The 20,210-nt window shown below is 37.9% G+C and overlaps 2 protein-coding genes across 4 annotated transcripts; one reads left to right on the forward strand and one right to left on the reverse strand.

Moving 5' to 3' along the window:
* Window positions 1-79: 79 nt before the first annotated feature.
* Window positions 80-19,941, reverse strand: LOC110069055 (cap-specific mRNA (nucleoside-2'-O-)-methyltransferase 1-like). 2 transcript variants are annotated; one of them, XM_089287791.1, is made up of 27 exons: window positions 19,924-19,941; window positions 15,790-15,897; window positions 15,041-15,147; window positions 14,306-14,476; window positions 13,519-13,674; window positions 13,175-13,267; window positions 12,726-12,797; window positions 12,268-12,362; window positions 12,105-12,177; window positions 11,435-11,561; window positions 11,276-11,341; window positions 9,735-9,844; window positions 9,101-9,197; window positions 8,834-8,966; window positions 7,739-7,853; window positions 7,157-7,224; window positions 6,799-6,855; window positions 6,301-6,361; window positions 5,957-6,025; window positions 5,439-5,573; window positions 4,755-4,892; window positions 4,391-4,482; window positions 3,993-4,061; window positions 3,239-3,292; window positions 2,656-2,768; window positions 1,775-1,883; window positions 80-1,169 (listed from the first exon to the last, which is right to left on the reverse strand). In XM_089287791.1, exons 2-27 carry the CDS (start codon window positions 15,854-15,856, stop codon window positions 1,025-1,027), a joined length of 2,592 nt encoding a protein of 863 aa, XP_089143917.1. In that variant the 5' UTR covers window positions 15,857-15,897; window positions 19,924-19,941; the 3' UTR covers window positions 80-1,024. The 2 variants fall into 2 exon arrangements, with proteins under 2 accessions (XP_089143917.1, XP_020632170.2); XM_020776511.2 differs by lacking the exon at window positions 19,924-19,941 and adding an exon at window positions 16,064-16,198.
* LOC110069056 (uncharacterized) lies at window positions 16,248-19,498 on the forward strand. 2 transcript variants are annotated; one of them, XM_020776512.2, is made up of 4 exons: window positions 16,253-16,433; window positions 16,685-16,963; window positions 17,443-17,511; window positions 18,745-19,498. In XM_020776512.2, the coding sequence occupies exons 1-4, from the start codon at window positions 16,338-16,340 to the stop codon at window positions 18,769-18,771; spliced, it is 471 nt and encodes a 156-aa protein (XP_020632171.2). In that variant the 5' UTR covers window positions 16,253-16,337; the 3' UTR covers window positions 18,772-19,498. The 2 variants fall into 2 exon arrangements, with proteins under 2 accessions (XP_089143919.1, XP_020632171.2); XM_089287793.1 differs by having other exon boundaries at window positions 16,248-16,433; window positions 17,443-19,498.
* Window positions 19,942-20,210: the final 269 nt, after the last annotated feature.

A 20,210-nucleotide genomic window follows, 5' to 3' on the forward strand; every position in this document is an offset into this window, starting at 1 on the left:
CAGTTTGCAGCAATCTGGCGACATCTTTCCTTGTCCAGCATGGCATTTGTTATTGTATGACAACCAAGACCAACCAACGTTTTCTCGAACATGTCTTTTATTGGCTTTTATTTTCAGTGTCTCACAGGCTGATGTAGCTTCTTTCTTAAAATAAACCTTAAATTATAAATAGCCTTTAAATGCAGTTACACAGCAAGTGAGTACTGAAATCAGACGCTAAAATTTACCTAAGATTTACTAAAATGCAACACAAGAATTTAAGGTTTCATGTTGTCAGTTTAAAATTCGGCATTTTCTGTGGAAATGTGAAAATGTCCGCAAAAAAACAGCATAGAATCATGGTGTTAGTCATGTCAGTTTTGGTGAAACTTATGGCCTTTTATAACCTAAAAACAACAACCATACTGTATACAATTACACGGAACACAACCGAAATTACACTATCTTACAAAATTACACAAGTCATACAAAACGCAATTCCCATTTTTTTCCCAATTTGATTGGATGTGACTTACAAACATAGAAATTACACTCAATAACGTAAACTATGAAAATGCGTTATTACAGGTATACTTTTGGATGAGTATCTTTTCATCTTATCCACCCTACAACAAACGAAAATGCTGAACCTTTTTCAATGAAGATGCATAGGATTAAAAGCTGTGTGAAAACTGGGGGCAATTTAAAGAGCATTTCGAAAACGAATTGGTTTGGACGGCGAAAAAGGGAGACTTTGGAAAACACCAGTTTGGATGCAAGCGTTTTGCGGTGAAAGCGAAGCGGTTCGAAAATGCATCAATGTGGGCGGCGCCAAGGGGGGAAATTTTAAATAGCTCTTTGCTGAACTTGGCTTGCTTTCCAAGGCTGAATTGTAGCGCCAGCCTATCGCGTATGTCCAATAAATAACAGATATGTGACTGATGGTCAAACATCCCTCTGCAAAAAAAGTGTTCTTTTCTTGGCTTGAAGATGAGAAGTACCTTTCTGCTGAGGACCGGCCGTTACTAAACTAACAATCGCGCTGTCATTTTCTTGCTGGACCTTGTAAAAAGTCGTTTTGTACCGAAGTAAAGAAATCATTAAGATTTGTCCGATCCACTCTGGTCTCGTCATCTTGACTCATTTCCGTATCATCCCATGGCCAGTAATAACGTGTACCGAGAGATGATCTGTGTCAGGAGCAAACAGCAAAACAAAGAATTATATGCACATCTGAATTTCTTTTCAAAATATTTATCTATACGATTTGAAAAACAGCCGGTTGAAAAATCTCGCCGTTGATGTACTACCGTATTCTCCGAACTGAGAACAAGTGAAACTTAAGTCAATTAGTACAAGAGAGTTTCCTTAAAGAGAAAATTTCCTGATTTTTCCCTTACTTTCCAGAAAACAGTTTTTACTAATGATACTGTAAATAGACTGGTCTAATGAAAAGACGCGAACTTTAAAGTTGCAAATTTCATTTGCAGAAAACAATTTTCTAATTGCCATAGTAATATGGATAATTTGAAGAACATCTTTTACCAAAACCTTTAAGTGCAAAGTTGCTGAATTTCACAAGAAATCGAAAATGTCTCTGACCAGATACAAAATTCTGCGACTTTTCCCTGAACTGAAGATTCCCCCCCCCCCCCCCTTGCCTTTGTCCAGACCTATGGCAACCCTCGCAGCTATAAACGAGATTCTGCTATTCAAGGTAAATCTATAAAATCAAAGATGTTCGTGTTTCATTACATGATAGAATTATGAGGACACCCTTAGCAAGAAAACTCACTTGAAGGACGCCACTGAATCTCGTGGACTCTCAAACGTCGACTCGTTAGTATCTTTATTGTAGAAATACAACCTTTTAGCTGATCGACTGTGAGCATAGGTCCACGGCTCTGTGTGGAGGCAGATTTAATAAAAAGAAAAACCTGTCAATTTATAGCGGAGTCTTTGCCTCCTCAGCATAAGCGATTCGGTTTTTGGTCGAGCTACAAAAGTATCACTTCTGGGTATTGAAAGAGCATAGCAAGATAAATTGTACCAAGAAATTTGAGACCGATTTATGCAGGTTTAAAATCTCAAAATTTTACAAAGAATGTATCATTAGCACTTTTACCACCTAGAATTTTTGCAGTTTTTTAAAGCCAATTTAACCTTGAATATTACACCCAAAGAGCCAAGAGCTTTTCTCTTCTTAAAATGTGGACAAAATTGCTAACTCTCGCTGCTCCCAAAGGCAATGTAATGGAGATCTAGAGTGCAATGATTTCTGTCTGGGAACGCCGAAGCGTTGTATCTTGGATTCTATCCTCATTGGGGTTTCATTCAGCATTAAGCCGTTTAATGGAGGGAGGCAGAATGTGCAGGAGAGGGAGGGGAGCGTGGGGTTCTACTGAGTGTCTAGGAGAAGCTAAATTATTTCAGTAAAGACCTTGCAGTGTTCAGGTAAATGATGGTAAATTCCACAACTGGCGTCCAGGCAATTACTGTAGAGAAAGCTATGTTTTTTCATTGTTAGGGTTTGGGGCTGCAACGCGTTCTTCATTCATTCACATGACAAATTGAAAGCAAGCAAAAGATGGAACGTACGTGGTTATTTTGTTACGAAAAAATAAAACAGTGGTGATCTTGCTGACCAGTTGTAATAGGAAAATGTTCATAGCATACCTTGAATACGTTTAATAAAGAAAATTCCTTTGGGAAGAAGATGGCTGCCGTCCTCCAGCACAAAACACTCTCGAGGTACTCGGCCCATTCCTTTGACAACTTTCATCTCGATTCTGAAATTAGTTGTAAACACTATTAGCTATTTTAGAAAGGTTTTATAATGAGTGTCGAAAAGTAATTGGTTTTACATCTCTAAGCTACAGGGTTGGCTTAAAAAATTCGCGCCACTTTTTCATCCAATCAGAAGTAAAACTAAAACCACTCGTAACTCGTTCGCCCTCGTTTTCTCGCGCTTTGCGTCAGCTACATGTGATTACTTCAAGTTTTGATTGGTTCACTGCATTGTCTGTGCCCTTTATGATTGGCTAGAGTGGTTGCTATGGTTTTGGATTTACGATACTCAATTGAACCCGCTCTACCTACTTAGACACTAGTAATACACTAGTATTATAACTTCTGCAATGTCTTTAACCTTTTAAGCCTTCGATGGACTAGTATTCCATCCAGGCTGACAAAGACGCTTCCCAAAGAGTCGAAAAGATTGAACTGAACAGGCCTTAATCCAACAGTAAAACCGGTTTACCTCGAGAAAATATCTTTAAGTGAACTGCTATCCAGACGGAAAACTTGTTTGAGCCTGAAATGCAAAATTATATTAGTCTTCATTCTTAAAAGACATCCACACAGGAAAATCCGTTACTCACTACCTACTTCTGAGATAAGGTTCTAAAATACGTTGGAATATGGTTCACATTTTCACTAGGCAGAAAATCTTGCAGCACATCAGTCAAAATCTTTTAAGACACGAAGGAAATCATTCTGCAATGAGGTCTCTCTCGTCTCTTATCTATACATACAAATTATCTTAACTGGCTGCCTGGCTCCTCTGGCCTGTATGGTCACACCGTGCGACCAGTATAACAATATTTAATAAAATTTTCTCAGTTTTTCTCCAAAAAGTAACTTTTTTTAAAAGAGCTACGTCACGGTTTGCGCATCTTGAAAAGTTTCGCCTAAAGTTTTCAAGTTCATCGTTTGTAATCCGTGTTAATCTTCTCCATCCTTCACCACCCTTGTTTCTTTATGGTTTATTATTATCTCTTAGGTGTTTTTCTATCTTAGTAAACTACTATTTTCAGGTTTCATTCAATTAAAGGTAATTTTGTACCTGGCCAAAGTAACTCAAACTACTGTGGTTATTGTCTTCAATCCCACGTTAAGAACCGACCCACTTCGAGAACCTGACGTCTTTCTACTTATGCCTGTTAGTCAGATATTTGACTAATGTCCTAAGTTCCCCAGAGCTCTTTCTGAAGTTCTGAAACATCGATACATACCTTAATGGCACCATCTCTGGACGTGTTGGTTTGTTGACAGCCTTAACTAGTAATCCAGCCATGGCCATTCTATAAGCCAAGCCAAAAACACAAGTGAACAAAAAGTTCAGCTGTGGTACTACAGTAAATTATCTAGTGTGATGGTTCGGGAGAGATCCCTGAAAGGACTGGTGTAGGTGATGGACGTGTTGAAAACCTGAGCAGAAGTCACCTTCAGAGTCGAATGAAAAAGTCACTGTTTGTCAGTCGATAGTGTTAAGTTTGCTGTAAAAACGTTTCTAAAGTGGAGAATATGAGAGGATTTAGCAACATTCCTGTTCATTTCAAGCTGCAATTTAACGAAACCAAGGTCAAGTAAGCGCTTTCTGAGAGAGACAAATGTGGACACTTCGTGTTACCTTTCATGATAGTGCTTACTCCTCACATCTTTGCCTCCGAGAATTACCGCATCAACGATATGAACAGCTGCAGCCCTCCTCTGGCCTTTGCCCTTTTTTAAGAGAAAAGCGCAAAGCAAGATGAATACAAGTAATGTATTTCAACTTTTTCTTGCAAGAATTCAATCATACACAAGTTGTCACCTCTTTATGTCACGTAATCTCCTTCCCGAGTTTACTCGGGTAGTCACGATACTTTTGTGGAGAGGAGCGATCCGTGACAATCCAAATGACAACTCGAGATGATCAAAACATTTGTACTCATTACCTGCTTTCTTTGATTTGTTATAAAAAGAGAAGGAGAAGTTGTCGGTTTATCACTTACCTCTCCCCGTAGCTCTTGCACTATTTCCACTTCAATCAGAGTGTCGCGAGGAAGTTCCAAGTTAAAATTTTCCAGCTTATGCCATCTTATTGAGCTGCGGAAGTTTGGTTTGCCATCCCACTTGTAGACGTTACTGCGCTAAAACCAAACACAACCATGATGGCAGAGCAGTTTTAAATTGAGTGTCGTAAAACCAAAACGATAGTAATCACTCTAGCCAATCACAAAGGACACAAACAATCCAACGATCCAATCACGACTTAAATACATGTAGCGGAACGCGTACGCAAAGCGCGGGAAAAAATGTGTGAGAAAGTCAGGATCGGTTCTGATTGGATGAAAAAGTGGCGCGAGCCAATCACGTAGCGTAGTAATGTGTCTCTGTTTCAAAACGAGTCTTCGTGCAAAACTTTTTGAATGAAAATGAGTTTGATTTGCAAGAAAATGAACATGTAGGCGGAACACACTTCCATATGAATGGTTTCGAATGCAGACTCGTTATGACACAGAGGCGAAAGGCAACTCGGAAGTGGTCTATTACTATTCGGAAATGAGGAAAACAAGAAATTATAATTAAACAGTGTCTCGCCTGTGGAAGGGTGACCGCAATAGACCATGTGATGCACTAAGTGCGTGACGAACTATTTCGTGACGTACGTGCGCGACATAAACGGTTACACTTACCCCAAGACCCATGATAAAAAATCTTTCTCCTCCAGATACAAAGCACTTGTAATTGTACAGACATTTAAGGTTCTGAATGTTCTTGGATGTCACCATCGTAGCTTCGGCATCAAAACAATGATCGTCATCAATACCCTTGAAGAAAGAAACAGCCATGATTATAAAGGCAAGGAGATGAAATTCTCATCAAATGGAATTGAAATTTGATTTTGGTTTTGGTAATGAAGATGATGAGGTGCAATGCAAAAAAACACAATTTACGCTCTCACGTTTCTCATGTCGCTTTTGTGAACATTTAACTAAAATTGTCCTCCAAACATGATGGTAAAAGATTTCTACTTAACGAAAAACTGTTCATTTGTGCAATGAATTAAAAAGCAACTCACCAAGATTAATTCGTGAGCACTCCATCTGAGCGGTCCGTTTAGCAAAATTCGGACCGCTAAGAGAACCAATCAGAAGTCCCCTTTCCATCGCGGACCAGTTCAGCAATATAATAATCTAATTTAATAACTTACCTTCCAAAGTTCATCAAACTTGACGTCAGGATCTGCTGCTCTATGAGCTGCACGTGCCTGCTCTGGAATCTGACATTAATCAGAATTTACAATAATTTATTATAAAAATTATTAAATGTCTTCAGGTCATGTGTTTGAGAGAGCTACATGCAAGTTGAACAGAATAGTCAATTTCTCTCGGCTAGAAATCTTGACCTTACCAACCTCAAACAGCTTAGAGAGATAATACATTGTATCTTCCTGGAGGAGGTGGTAACATTACGTAAAGTTCAGTTACGAAAAGTGCCTGCCTATTAAAAAAATTTCTAGAGCTTCTTCGACGAAAAAGGAGATGATATCCTCACCTTCCACTTTTCTAGACATTTCTTCTTGACCTCTCCCTGATCGTAATGCCCCATTAACGTTCTAACAAAACAAAATTGGAAAATAACAGCAATATTTAAAATAAAACATAAGTAGTATTACCAAAGACCTGAGTTACTAGTTTTGCATTACTACACTACACGATTGGCTTAAAAACCTCGTGCTACTTTTTCATCCAACCAGAAAGTAAAACCAAAACCAATCATAACTCGTTCACACGCGTTTTCCCGCGCCTCGCATCAGCGACAAGTATTTACTTCGAGTGTTGATTGGTTCGTTGGATTGTCTATGTCCTTTGCGATTGGCTAGAGTAATTACTTTCAATTGGCTCACTTGAAAACTGCTCTACCATCAAGCACTGTATTTAAATTACCAGCCATTATAACAACTAAAACGATAACTATGTTAACAAAATGGCACAGCAATGAATGAGATTTACTAAGAGGCAATTAGTCAAGATAACACAGTATAAAACTTACGTGTCTTGGACATAAGCTCTTAATTTCTTCAGTGAGTTGGCTTGTATCCTTCCTATTCTGAAACAAGTAGGATTGCACAAGTTTGACTGAAAGTTCTAAAGGCTTTTTATACACAGTCATGACTAGTGGTTAAAGCTTGTACACCAGGTACCCAAGTAAAGATAGTACATGTATGTATTCATTAATCAAAGGATAGTAATATTTAAATAACTATACTCTGTAAGTTGTTGACTCAGAGAAATTTTTTACAGAGCAGAATATACATATTTTTTTTACGTTTTCTGTTTAGTGAATAGATTAAATTTATCATAAACAAATCATTGTCCATCCAATAGATATTAATATTGAATTTACATACTTGTCATTTGACTCAGCCATATATGAGGAGAATTCTTCATCTTCCATCAAAATATGCAATGGGACAATCTAGGAAATAAATGATATAATTATTATTATAATATTACCTTATTTTGGCTTTTTTTTAACTTAAAAAATCTACATGTGAAGATAGGCAACTAAGGTAATCTGTATTTCCAACCTTGTGGTCCAACACGCCTCCACTTATCTCTGCCTTCTTTAACATGAAACGACTAGGAGTTAATTTACCCCACCCTGGATGGGATGTTAGTCCCTCGCAGGGTTACCACCAGCATTTATCTGAACAGTACTAGTTTTTGACCTGACAGAGAGAGGCACTGTAAGAGTAAAGTCTTCTGTCAATAATAGAAGATCCACCTAGTACCATAGGCCAGCAATGCGTCCAAAGAGCTAACAGCTACATAACTCTCTTAGCACATGAGACACCATTCAAACGCTAGCTTAATATTACACCACATTAAGGGCACCTGTCCAAATGGACACTTATAATAGACAGCATAATTAATAACATGGACATCTCTTACACAAATACAAGTTTAATTAAACTGTTAGTACCACTAACCTCATTTCCATCCTCTATACCCTCAACCTTTAATCTATTGATTCTAACATTCACATTAAACATGTGCTCATGAACAGCTTGACTGTTGCCACGAAGACCTTTGCACACTATGTACCTGAATTAAGAAAAGACACTGATAATAACCACTTATTAACCAAGAGTGAGGTCTTTATGGGAAAACCTCAGACCGGGATCTTGCCATATTGATCGAGCGATAGCGAGGCTAATACAGCAAGGTGGAGGTTTGCGATTTTCCTGAAAAGACCGAACGTTTGAGGTTGATAAGTTGTTTATTATGACTTTTTGCTTTGTTTTTGCAAGCCCGTAATTGGCCTGTGGGCATTACTGGAGAATAATGTCCTACTATACAATTAGCCAATCAGAGCGTGCGTTATATTAGCTACAAGAACAAGCCATATGATAAGTTCAGTTAAAATACTTATCATTTGAGCTACAATGATCAAAATAAGACTGACTACAAGCCTTAAACTAAAAAGAAAAAAATCCACCACAGGCTACTCCCAAACATTTTCAACAGGTTGCTGCACTGACAATTTGCCACTACCCGTTTACATGTGTGTTTGCGTCTATGTTTGTTTGTTTTGTGTCCCTGACCTAAACATGTAAAATATTGGCTGCCTGGCATTTTTAACTCTTAATAGGTTATTTCAGGTATGGGCTAGCACCCCTATATATTTTTTTTGTTTCTAACTGAAATTCTGGGGTAAAATAAAGTTGTTGTTGTTGTTGCTGTTGAGTGGAGCTGAGAAGCACTGTAAGATTAATTATTTTCTTGATCAAAGAGCACTAACATTGAAAATGTTGGCTGTCAGCACATGAATTCTGACAACTCAATCAGACCTGAGATTAATGCACTAACTATTATTTACCAGTAGATTGCCACACCTCTAAGTCTTACGATTCATATTTCTGAACACTATTAGTTAATATATTTGAGTTACTGCTAGTTCTGAGCATTTTATGGTCCACACATTGCACAAAGACAATACATTTATATTGTAGTCAATGATATTTTTAAGTCTACTTGATCAAAAAAAAAAAAAAAACAGTTTTGTATTGGAATATTTGCTTTACCTCTCAGAATTAGCCGGTCTGCTGGTCACAGGTTTGAAGACATACAACTCATCAAAGACACAGTACATCAGGTATACCAGACCAACACTAAATGGCGTGAAGAGATCAAACACCTTGCATACAAAGTGGCCACCTGAAGGACAAAATACCGACTTATATATTTTCTATTTACCAAAATAGAAAAAAGCAGATATATACAGCTGTAAACTAAAGGTAACTAAACAGGTATAATTTATATATACATGTATTGTTTCAAACATCGAATACCTTGTCTTAGAATGGAGAGTGCACAAAGAAACTGACACAGATATAACTGTTTGCTAAGAATTTCTTGGATGTTCTCCTGTCCTGCAACTGAGAATCCCTGTAATCAAAAATGAAAAAAGGAGTTGCCTCCTGATCATGCAAAATTGCTTGTAATGCATGCAAACATTTGTGTACTTTCTAACACTCCAAATTATTGTAATATCAACTTCCAACTACAGTTTAACAACTGCATCAAGTAGTATGGAAAATGGATACCCAGGATGTTAAGGGGCCTCCTACCCAGCCACGAGTCCCAACATACGGTCATCCAGGCACCCATTGCACTGAAATAACAGTAGAAAAAGGATGAGGAGGCAGGGGCAGAACAAGAAAAAGCAGGAGCCCCACCAAAAAACCACAGGACTATGCCACACTAAAACATGCCACTATGATGGGGCATAATGCACCTGTGCTAACATCCAGGAACTGCTGATAAACTGATGTCAGTGCCAGCTTCTCTTTATTGTTAATTTAGTTAAAATGCATTTAACTGTAAATGATACTAAGTAAACATTATTTTACAATACGTCACTAAGATGAGTACCTAACAGTTTTGGCCAAACACATGACGTTAAGACCTGCTATTTTTACTTACCCCATCTGCCATCACAAAATGAACTCCTTTATTATCAGTTGCCTCCATCACAAATCTTCTAAACTCCACCAAGTTCTCCTCATTGAAGATATCTCCATCATCATGAACACCTAGACGGTACAAAATATGCCTGTCAGTCATCATCATCAGTTCTGCTTCTCTGTATGGAGAGTGGGGCCAGATGACTGTTAGTACTGTTCCATAAATTACCCACCCTACCCCTGCCACAAAAAAGTTTTGCTTTAAAGCCCTTGGACCTCTGTAAATTACTGAATAGCTTATTAGCTTCATATGTGTGAACTTTCCTCAAAAACCAAAGTTTGGCTTTTGAAATTAGCCCCTCCCCTCAGACCTTCCATGGGGTAAAAGAAGTAAAGTCTGCATCAGGCTAGAGGCCCATAGAGCCAGAACTTATCCTCGTCTCTGTAGCTTGAAGAAACCAGGAGTATTTTTACTTCTCCCTCAATGGGAAACTACGTGTAGTTCATCACAGGCTTACCCCAATCAGCATTAATTTTGAAGGCACCCATTTAAGGTCATTCCCCAGTATTGCATTGCACGTCCTTACGGCGCATAATTTCACACATGATTAGCGAGTGCGCATTAAAAAATGGCGGATTTTTGTTTACAGCTGGACCTCGCCATAGCGGTAAATCATCATTTTCTCGCAAATGAGTTGGGGACCTATCATTTTGTTCTGTTGTTTTGAATTAGTAATAAATTTCTCTGTGTAAAATAAATATGGACCAATTCTCAGTGTAGAACAAAAAGCAATCGTCGGAAACGTGAATTTAGCAAGCAATCGTGACTACAATCATGGTGCTATTATGAGGATTTATATGGTTATAAACAAGGTGCTGTTGCTCCTAAATAAACATGGGGACCCCTCATTTTTATCTCAGAATTTAAGTTCCTATAATATAAACAATCAATAGGCAAAGTTTCACAAAAATCTCAGTGCAGGTTCTATTTCAGTGGAATGACCTTAAACACTTGGGTGAAGAGAGGCAAAAAGAGGATAAAGTGCCTTGCACAAGAACACAACACAGTGACCCTGTCCAGGGCTTGAACCTAGACTGCTCAATCCAAAGTCTAGAACAATAACTGTTGAGCCACTGTGCCGCAACCTCTTCCTTCTGTCAGGTGGGTAACGTAATGGATCATGTTACCCAACTTTACAAGTATTACATGTAGAACTACTTAGTAATAATAATTATAATAACTTTATTTACGTGTCAACAAGATTTACCATTGCCGCTAATTGGGGACACCTAAAACGAGTTACATTATCAGGACTATGTAAAAGCCCAAACAATGTGTAAAATAAGATCAGAGTATGATGCACATCTAGCTTCAAAGACGTAACTACTAACAGCAGATGCTCTCCTAGTGGGTTTATTTTCAAGTGGACAGGAATTATTTTCATGGAGAACTTAATGATCAAACACAAAATTTGTTTCTAATTAAAAATGACTGGTCTTCAGGCAAAAACTAAGTTATTGCTGTAGCATTTGCACAGACCTTTTTTCATTAACTCTTACCATAATGTGGCTCAAATGTTTCTGGTGTCCCTGCTAAGAACTCTTCAAGCTTAAAGTCGTTGTCACCTTTGAAAAAGGAATTAAAAATTCAACGATTTGAATTTTTGTAAGTTCTGATTTGTAACACATAATGTATGGACAATGCACAAAGTCATGAACCTTTCAAGGTGAAGCCAAATCCTTTGGCTTGCCAACCTTTACGCCACAGCACATATTCTGAAAACCCACCAGGTCCTGCACACACATCAGCAAAGTACAACAGCTCATTGGGTCCAACCACTTCTCTCTAGAACCAATTGATAACAGAAAAAAGTGCTATTATATTTGTAGTGCCTGTTTGTAAAAGGGAAAATCTACTGTCTTTTTGCAGATCAACTGTAGATCATGAGACAGAGCTCTGCTCAGGAAAGGAACAAAATAATTTTCCTCACAGGCAAATAACTTAGCAGGCAAGTAAGTTTTATTCTCACTTGCCCAATAGGCAAGGACCCAGGCAATCGGCAACCGTCTGCCAACTTTCTATTTAAAATAGTAAACTTGGACTTGCCCAGGGCAATCAAAATTTGAGAGCTGCTTGTCCAAAGTGTGGGCTGGAATTCAAGTTTTTATCAAGCCCTGTTATTGTACTTTATTTACAGTTAATTATAGAACCAAAGAGGTGGAAGATTTATAGCCTGAGATCTTGAGGTGCCAGTGAGGAAGGAAATGTTGACTTTGGAGAAGTGTGAACAACAGCGAAATCAATTTTATGCAAACATCCCCCGCAGAGTTGTTTATTTCCAAGAGCATGTGGAGCAAGTGCATATCATTTTACACAACATTTACTTACCCCTCTGTCATTTTTGGGGTTGGTGAACATGAAGTCAAAAGCAGAATCCATGTTGGCCATTTTCATAGCTGCCCTGTGGATGAATACATTTCATAAATAAGTTTAATTAAATTAGAAAAAAGGATAATAACTCGATCAACAGAATCAATTTAGTTTTTTTAACCTGTTTTGAAAGATGGCTCCTCTGATAAACTCATATGGATTGGCTCGAGTCCTTGCTTTCAGAAACTCATCACCAACAAGAGCATCAAATACAGTCTGATGACAAAAAAGGGATAAAAAATAATATTGGTAACTTACAATGCTTTGATTTCAACAATTGCACTGTTAGTACCAATATTAACCAGCTCGATTTCTACCCATTAACAGTCAGTGGTTTCCACAGCCACATTAATCAAACAGTAGGTACATGTACAAGTCTTGTATAAGACCCACCTGGATGACAATGGGCTAGTATCCTATCCAGGGGGAGTAGTCACTCTTCTATTCAATTTGCACTTTACAAACCATCAAGTTGCAATATAACTCCACTGGTTTCTTCATTCCTGATCTTTATCTTAAAGTTCTCTGTTTCATCAAGAATACAGTTATTAATTACAATTATAGTTGGTTAAGCCTTACCTTGCTCTTGAGAATCTCCAGCAGAACATCCTCACTGCAGAATTGAATTTCATTATCAATTGTTGTTTTTTTCTGTAAGTTAAAAACACATAAATCTTAATTAATTCATTTGTGAATGATGCATTAAGTTAATAAATAAAATTATCAAGTAAACATATTATTTTAATTTGATGTTCATTTGAAGTAACATTATCTTACAAGATCAGTGCCTCTATGAATAGAAGGTATTTTCCATATTGACTTCATGATGATGGTGGAACATTAATTTTGAGTTTTCATCCTGACCGTGATATTACTCATCCATACATTTCACTCTTATTGATACCTCCGTACAACTACAGTATTTCTCAGAAATAGTTATTTAATTCTGCCTCTTAAGATATCACAATAGAGAGGTGCGCAAGAACTTTCAGTGCTGTGCTTGCATGTACAAAATTGTGCCACCAAACCTTGCTAACTGTGATCCAGTCCTCCATCTCCTCTCTTGTTGGTGGGGGTCTGGTACAAGATGGAATGCAAGCTTTAGGCTCCTCTATCACCACCTGGGAAAAAAAATCACAAGACTCCCTACAATAAAATTCTATTAAACGCAGATGGAGAAAGGGGTCAAAACCATAATTACATTATATCTGGATGTTATACTTTCTATTCATGATGAACAAAATAGTACATTCTCATTGTTATTCACAGAAAGTCGAGAAAACTCACCTATACATCTCATTAATGTTTATTTCAATCGCCTTATCTAGAGTAAAAATGAAGAAAATAGAATACAATGGAATAACTGATGTACCTCTTCTTCCTCTTCCCATGTAAAATCTTTGTCATCAAAACCTTCAACTCTAAAGCCCAGACCACGCCTTCCTCGTTGTTGTGATGCCTCAATAATATCAGCTCTTCCTTGACCATATCTCCCAAGACCTCTTCCAGGTTCAAAGCCCATGTTTTCCTTGGGAAGACAAAGATGAGCAGGAATAAAACCGAATCAGTATACAAGAGTGACACAAGTGATGGAGACGGATAATTCATGTTCCCAGGGACAGATTAACGGGAGGGGGGGGTGGATTGTGTGGCTAGCCTCCCCTCCCTTCCCCCCTTTGGAGAAGCAAAACATAAAAAAATTTGAAAAAGGTTGTGAATATTATGGCAGAAATAAAGGAAAACTCTCTGGACAGGTACCTCATTGTAATTTATACTTTGTGGCATTGCTGGTATTTCTAGTGAAACAGTTTTCAATTCAGTTCCAATTCTCAAGCTACAACAATTAGGGACCATTGACTCTGCAAGCCCAGGGTACCAGCCAACCTCCTTGATAAATCCTAGATCCGCCCCCGTGTTCCACACAGGACACTAAGCCAACACCCACAGGTGATGGTGACTTCTACCTGGGCACCAAGTGGGAAAAGGAAATGAGAACAGCCAAGGGAAACATGGAGGAGAACAGTGGAAAGAGAATGCACTGAGATGGAATTAAAAGGAACTAAAAGATAACAGCACTTTACATATCCACCCCATTTCCTTATGATGCCAATCAGAAGAAAATGACAACTACGAGCAATGCTTGGGTATATGGACTATACCATTTGTCTTTGAGCAAAGTCACTGTAGCTTGATTCTGGCTGAGAGGCATTTTCCTGTACAGCAGGCTTTTCATCTTTAAGGCTATGTTCTTTTTTGAAGTGATCTAGAAGTTTTGATTGCCCCTGAGTTGACTTTCCAAGAACTGTTCCTTCCTTGTAACCCATTCTTTCCTGAAAACAATAATGAAAAATCCAGATGATTCAGAGATTAAACATGGCCTAAGAAGAACTGGTTGGAAACAGAACTTAATGGTAATAAAGTATGAGAAATATATATGTATAATTATTCGTAATTATTACAGTTGTGTCGTATGGATCAAAGAGCCAGGTGAATGCATATGAACTGTATAAGAAATGAGGAAAAGGCAGGTGGGACCAAATAAACAATCTGACACCAGTATCAGGGTCAGCCATAGGGGAGGGAGGGCGAGATAGTGGTATAAAAATATACCTGAAAAGAAAAACCCACTGTACCTAAAATTGCTCCTTAAATTCATGTAAAATACCAACATTTGGAAAAACAATGTATACTTTGTACCATAAAAGGCCCAATTTTGGCATCAAAATACTGTATAGTTGTGTATACCGACCCTGCAGTATAATATTAATGTAAGAAAATGTGAGGTGTAACACAATGGTCAATATAAATAAAAAGAAATATTTACTGGATTTAATTAATTATTTGATGACAAAGATTATGCTTGTGCTAATCCAGACACAATACATAACACTCACCATTTGTTTCTTGACAACATCACTGTAAACTGGTTTTTGATCAAAGTGAAGGAAGCTTGCATAGGAAGGAGAGGAGAGTTCTTCCTCAGACTCACTGCTTGAAAGATCTGGAATACAAAACATGATTAATAATTTTAATGCTAAATATGACTTGTGTGGTTCAAGAAAGTTATCTATATCCACCCTATGGAAGCATTGGAAGGTCAGTGGAAACTCTGCAGGGTTGGAGGTCTCAAAAACCAAAATGTAGACTATCAGAGAAAAGTATGATGCTAAATCAAAACTGGGCAGCAGGAGAGAGCTGTGATCATTCAAACCAAAAAGAATTCAGTGAGGGTATGGATATTCTCTGAAACAACACAAGACACTGACAAGTAAAAACCCTTACAAATGAATATAAATTATGATAATTCTATTCTTCATCTAATAATTATAACTTTGCAGACTGTAAGTCTTTGTTTTTCCAAAGGAACCAATTGCAGCATAGTTTGAGACCAAGATGTTTTTGAAATTTTGCAGCTTCTCACTTGCTGTATCTCCATAAAGCTGCATTTACCTCATTACTATGGTTTTCTTTTTTAGGTGAAGTCTACCATTAAATATTTTTCTCTTTTAGTGGAGGAAAAAAACGTTGAGCACAACAAGAGCTATGTTGGGGAGATTTCCTCTTGTTAGAGCTAATCTTTTAAACATTCAAAACAATGAACGATAATAATCAACCGCCACGCTTCTGTTAATATAAAACTCACTTCTTTCCTTTTTGAAAATCTTGATCCCATCAGCTGGTGTCGGATCCTCAAGTTTACGTTTAGACATCGTCCACTCTGACTTTGGTCATTCAACACTCCGTGATTATACTTGCAGGACAAGATAAAACTACGTAAGCTTAATTTTAGTCAATTACAGGACAGGAAGCCGGAAGTAGTTTCCACACTTTCAGCTGGGTTAAACTAACGTTTTTAGTGAAAAGAAGCTTATTTGATACAAAAGAAAGTTACAGGGCATCATCTGCAAAAATAGCACCTTTTCCTCTGTATTTCTGATTAAACGGTTCACGCAAACTAATAGAAAACTTTTCGACATTTTCGGAATCGATCAAGAACCGCCATTTTGATGACAAAGTGCTCGCCGTAGACTGGAGAGAAGAATATTCATTCCCTACTTCGTATATGATACAGTAATTGATACCGTTAAGGACCAAAGGGCATCATGGGTTACATTGTTTGACAAAAAGAAAAACGGTTTGTAAACTAGTTGCAAACCAACATACTTTCTGTTTTTGCAAGCATCTCTGAAGATGGAAGTCGAACTTTCTTTAGATCTAGTTAACTCCTGCAATTTTGCGAGAAAGCGACAGGCAGCCATGGAAAGTTATACAGAAATACAATCGAAGGTAAATTATTTGAGCTTTTATGCTACACAATAACACGTGTTGATTATAATTTTGTTTCGGAAAAAAGGGTTCGCTAGACCCCGTGAGTTGTTTTGCTGCTTCAGTACAGTACAAAGATACTGCGGTTTTTGATACATACATCGTATTTTCGGATCAGTGGTAGGTGTGTTCGTGATCGCTCGATCGTCGAAGCCGGAAATACTGTACATTTTGAATTTTTGTACTTCAAATTTGTTCCAATTAACTTTCAGAAACGACCTTGTCTACAAGATTCCTCTTGGCACACAGAAAATACATCTAATCTGGAGACAGAGAACAGATTATTGAGTTGTACACAGCCTACGATCTTAGAAAATCGAGTACATGATTATAACCAGCCGTTGTCAGATCGTAATGCCGCCGAACATAACGGCCACTTGGACATCAATTGTAACATTGTGTATCGGGCAAACAATTGTCAAGAAATGGACATTTCATATGATTCAGCAATGACAAGAAGTCAAGCAGGAGTACAACGACAGAGCCTTTTAGTGAGTGAATATTTTTTTGGATGCATTTGACCAACACTTTTAATTCCTAATGGGGAGGTCTGGTGGCCTTATGGTAAGTAGTGTTGTGGACAGGCTAGTCTGCTGGCAGCCTTTTTTGGGGGTCCAAACTCTGGCCAGGGTATCTGCATTGTGTTGTTGGCCTTCACTTCACACCCACAATGTACGCCCATCTCCACCCAGGCACACAAATGGATGGCGGAGAATTTAATGCTTGGTATCCATGCAATGGACTTGCACCCCATTAAGTGGGGGAAGTAGAAAATACTCATAGTCACTTCATGCTATGAAAACTGTCCAGTTTTCGGAGATAACCACCACCCTGATGGGCCACAAGGCTTGAATGCAGACTTTGCCTTGTCTTATACTTACTAGCAATATTGATAGCAACATCAAAAGAATTAGTACTTTCATTGAGATTTATAACAAGAAAGGTATTAAAGGTATGATAATCTTTGTAGACTCCCACACTGCTAGCAGAACATCATTTATCTTCACCCTCCTGCTCTCGCTGTTTGAGAGGTGAACCGGTAAGTTTGGTCAGAACCCAGAACTTTATTATGGGTATATTGAGGTAAAATGTAATCCTAGGAGCCTATTGATCATTGAATCTCTCTACAGTATTGTCTACATTGTAAAAGGGCCTCGTGTATTTCACTATTTTTTGTCATAGATTTTCCACTTAGATGCAAGAGCTCCTCAACATTCAATTATGCAATCTCAGCAATACAAATAACACTACCTATCATACTGTTGCAAGGTCCTGCGCATACATTGCATGCCTATAATGCTAAGGAAATAGGCCAATTTTCTGACTTGGCTCTGAGGTTTGGGGGAATAACACAAAACAAATTGCACTGAAGATAAGGGACAAATAATTTGTTTCCTTTGTTTTATTCCCCTAAGCCTCAGAGATAGAATTATAATATATCAAAATTGGCCTGTTATTGTGCTCATAACAGACAGTAGAGATTTAAGAAATTTGAGCAAACTGTGCATCTAAAATAAAGTAAAATAAAGTTTCGAGGTAACTGTGTTCAGGGACTTCCATGGCAATCTCTTGAAGAGAGTAAAATTCTAACATGCATAATGCATGAAAGCAGTAGCGTGAAGGCCAATAAAATGACAACAAATGACATGACTTCCAAAAGGGATGTGAGAAACTCCCAAAATTGTGACATTACAAGGTTTGAAATTCACACAGTTGATCCCCTTACAGGGTTTCCTTGTAAAAATTTATGATAGCAATCAGTGGCAGAAAATGTAAGATAGTTCTAAACAAACAGGCATGAAAAGTACAGCCAAAGATAAGAAATTTCAATACTGGAGTTAATATTTGAGGACATGCATCTCTTTGCAAGGAATCATTGTATTTATTTTTAGAACTATAAAATTTTGTCTGATTCCTATTGCTTTTGCAGATCGTAAAAAAAAAGAAGAATCATAGAGTGGTTTTCATTTGAGTGTCGAAAAGTAATTGGTTTCGCATCAACTGCGCTACACGATTGGCATAAAAAATCCATGCCTCTTTTTCATTCAATCAGTTACATGTAATTACTTTGAGCTTGATTGGTTTACTACATTGTCTGAGTCCTTTATGATTGGCTAGAGTGATTACGTTGGTTTTGGTTTTTCGACACTCAATTCAAAACCGCTCTAATGTACAAAACCCATCACAAAAGCGTTTTGTGCAATGTAGTCACTGTTTTTCTATTGTGACATTTCTTACTTTATCATTAAAAACTGTTCTTCTTTATCCACAGGGACATATCAGCCATCTCACAAGTTGATGCAGGACATCTTTCCACTTGTCTTTGTCATACACATAACGTGCTCCTCATTTTCGTGCTGGAAAAACTTTCTGTTTATATCATGTACATAGACTTCCTTTCAAGCATTTGAACGTCAATTTATAAGTCATCCAGTTTTTTTCTTTTTAAAAAAATAACACTTGTGGTATTTTACATGATATTTTATTGACTTATGTCTTTTTGGTGTGTCATAGAAGATATAAATAGGTCTGTGGATCCATCCACATTACGCCGGAAAAATTTGAAAACGCAGCTTTATTTCTACGGTTAGGCCTATCCTCCACACTAATCCGTCACCAAAACCGAACTTTTCAAAAAACGCTCTTCAAACAGGAGAAATTTGAGAACGCCGGCTTTGCGTTCCAGTGTGGACGGAAAACACTTTGAAAACGGAGTTTTACGAAAACGATGCCGTCACGATAATAATGTGATTTCCCTGACCTAGCTTTCCTCCAAAATGGCCGGTGATTGTTGCATTTTCACGGTTTCTCCCGCGTAGTGTGGACGGAAAACATTTGGTGCGTTTACAGAGTGAAACCTCCGTTTGCAAATTTATCTGGCGTAGTGTGGATGGGATCTGTGTGAACGAGTTTACGCATGGCGTGTACCAGTTCCAACTGGCAGTATCTTCCACTTAATACGACTGTTAGGAAGACCATGTAAATATGATACGAGTTTGTGTTTGAATAAATATTGACTTGACTGACTTGACTTGACAACAGTTAGAATTAATATTATTTATCAGTAGGTACCTTCCAGCAGGAACTTTTTGCGTTCACAATTTTGGAAATTCAATGATAGACACGTGGACGACGCTGTCACATGGTACAAAATGAGCAATCAGCTGTCCCCAGTTGTTCAAAATGTGGATAACGCTATCCACCTATAAAAAAATCACTGTCAATAATCACTGTGATTATGCCCCATTGTTTAAATGCTTAGTCATTTAAAATGCTCGACATCCAGCAGTTTCATCCGTGAAATGGTTTATGCGTGAAACACGAATGATTTGGGTGAATGAGCGCGTGATTGCACGAAACATCAGTGCCAGTGGCTGCCATGACTGGTGTGTGCGTTTCATGTTGAAGAGTTCCAAAGGAAAAGCATAGTAATAAAGCAATGATTACTTACCAATACGAAAGCAAATATGCGTTTAACCAGTATGGTTGCCATGGCTGCATCGTTGATTTCTTCGTGGTAGCGCGTATTAAAATGACTCATTTAGGGTCCTCTATGTGTGAACATTTCGATTTCTCGATCCAAGTTGCAAATTTTAGGTTCCGTCTACAATAAGCCGGAGGAATACACTCTTAAAACGCATCAAATGTTTTCCGCCGGAGGAAGTTGAAAACGCAACAATAACCGGTTCTTTTTAGATTTGTGGTTGAGGAAAACTCAGACGGGGAAACATCATGTGT

This window comes from Orbicella faveolata, unplaced genomic scaffold (genome assembly GCF_042242905.1).
Source record: "Orbicella faveolata isolate gen_17 unplaced genomic scaffold, um_ofav_v1 contig_15, whole genome shotgun sequence".
In the NCBI taxonomy this organism is placed as follows: domain Eukaryota; kingdom Metazoa; phylum Cnidaria; class Anthozoa; order Scleractinia; family Merulinidae; genus Orbicella; species Orbicella faveolata.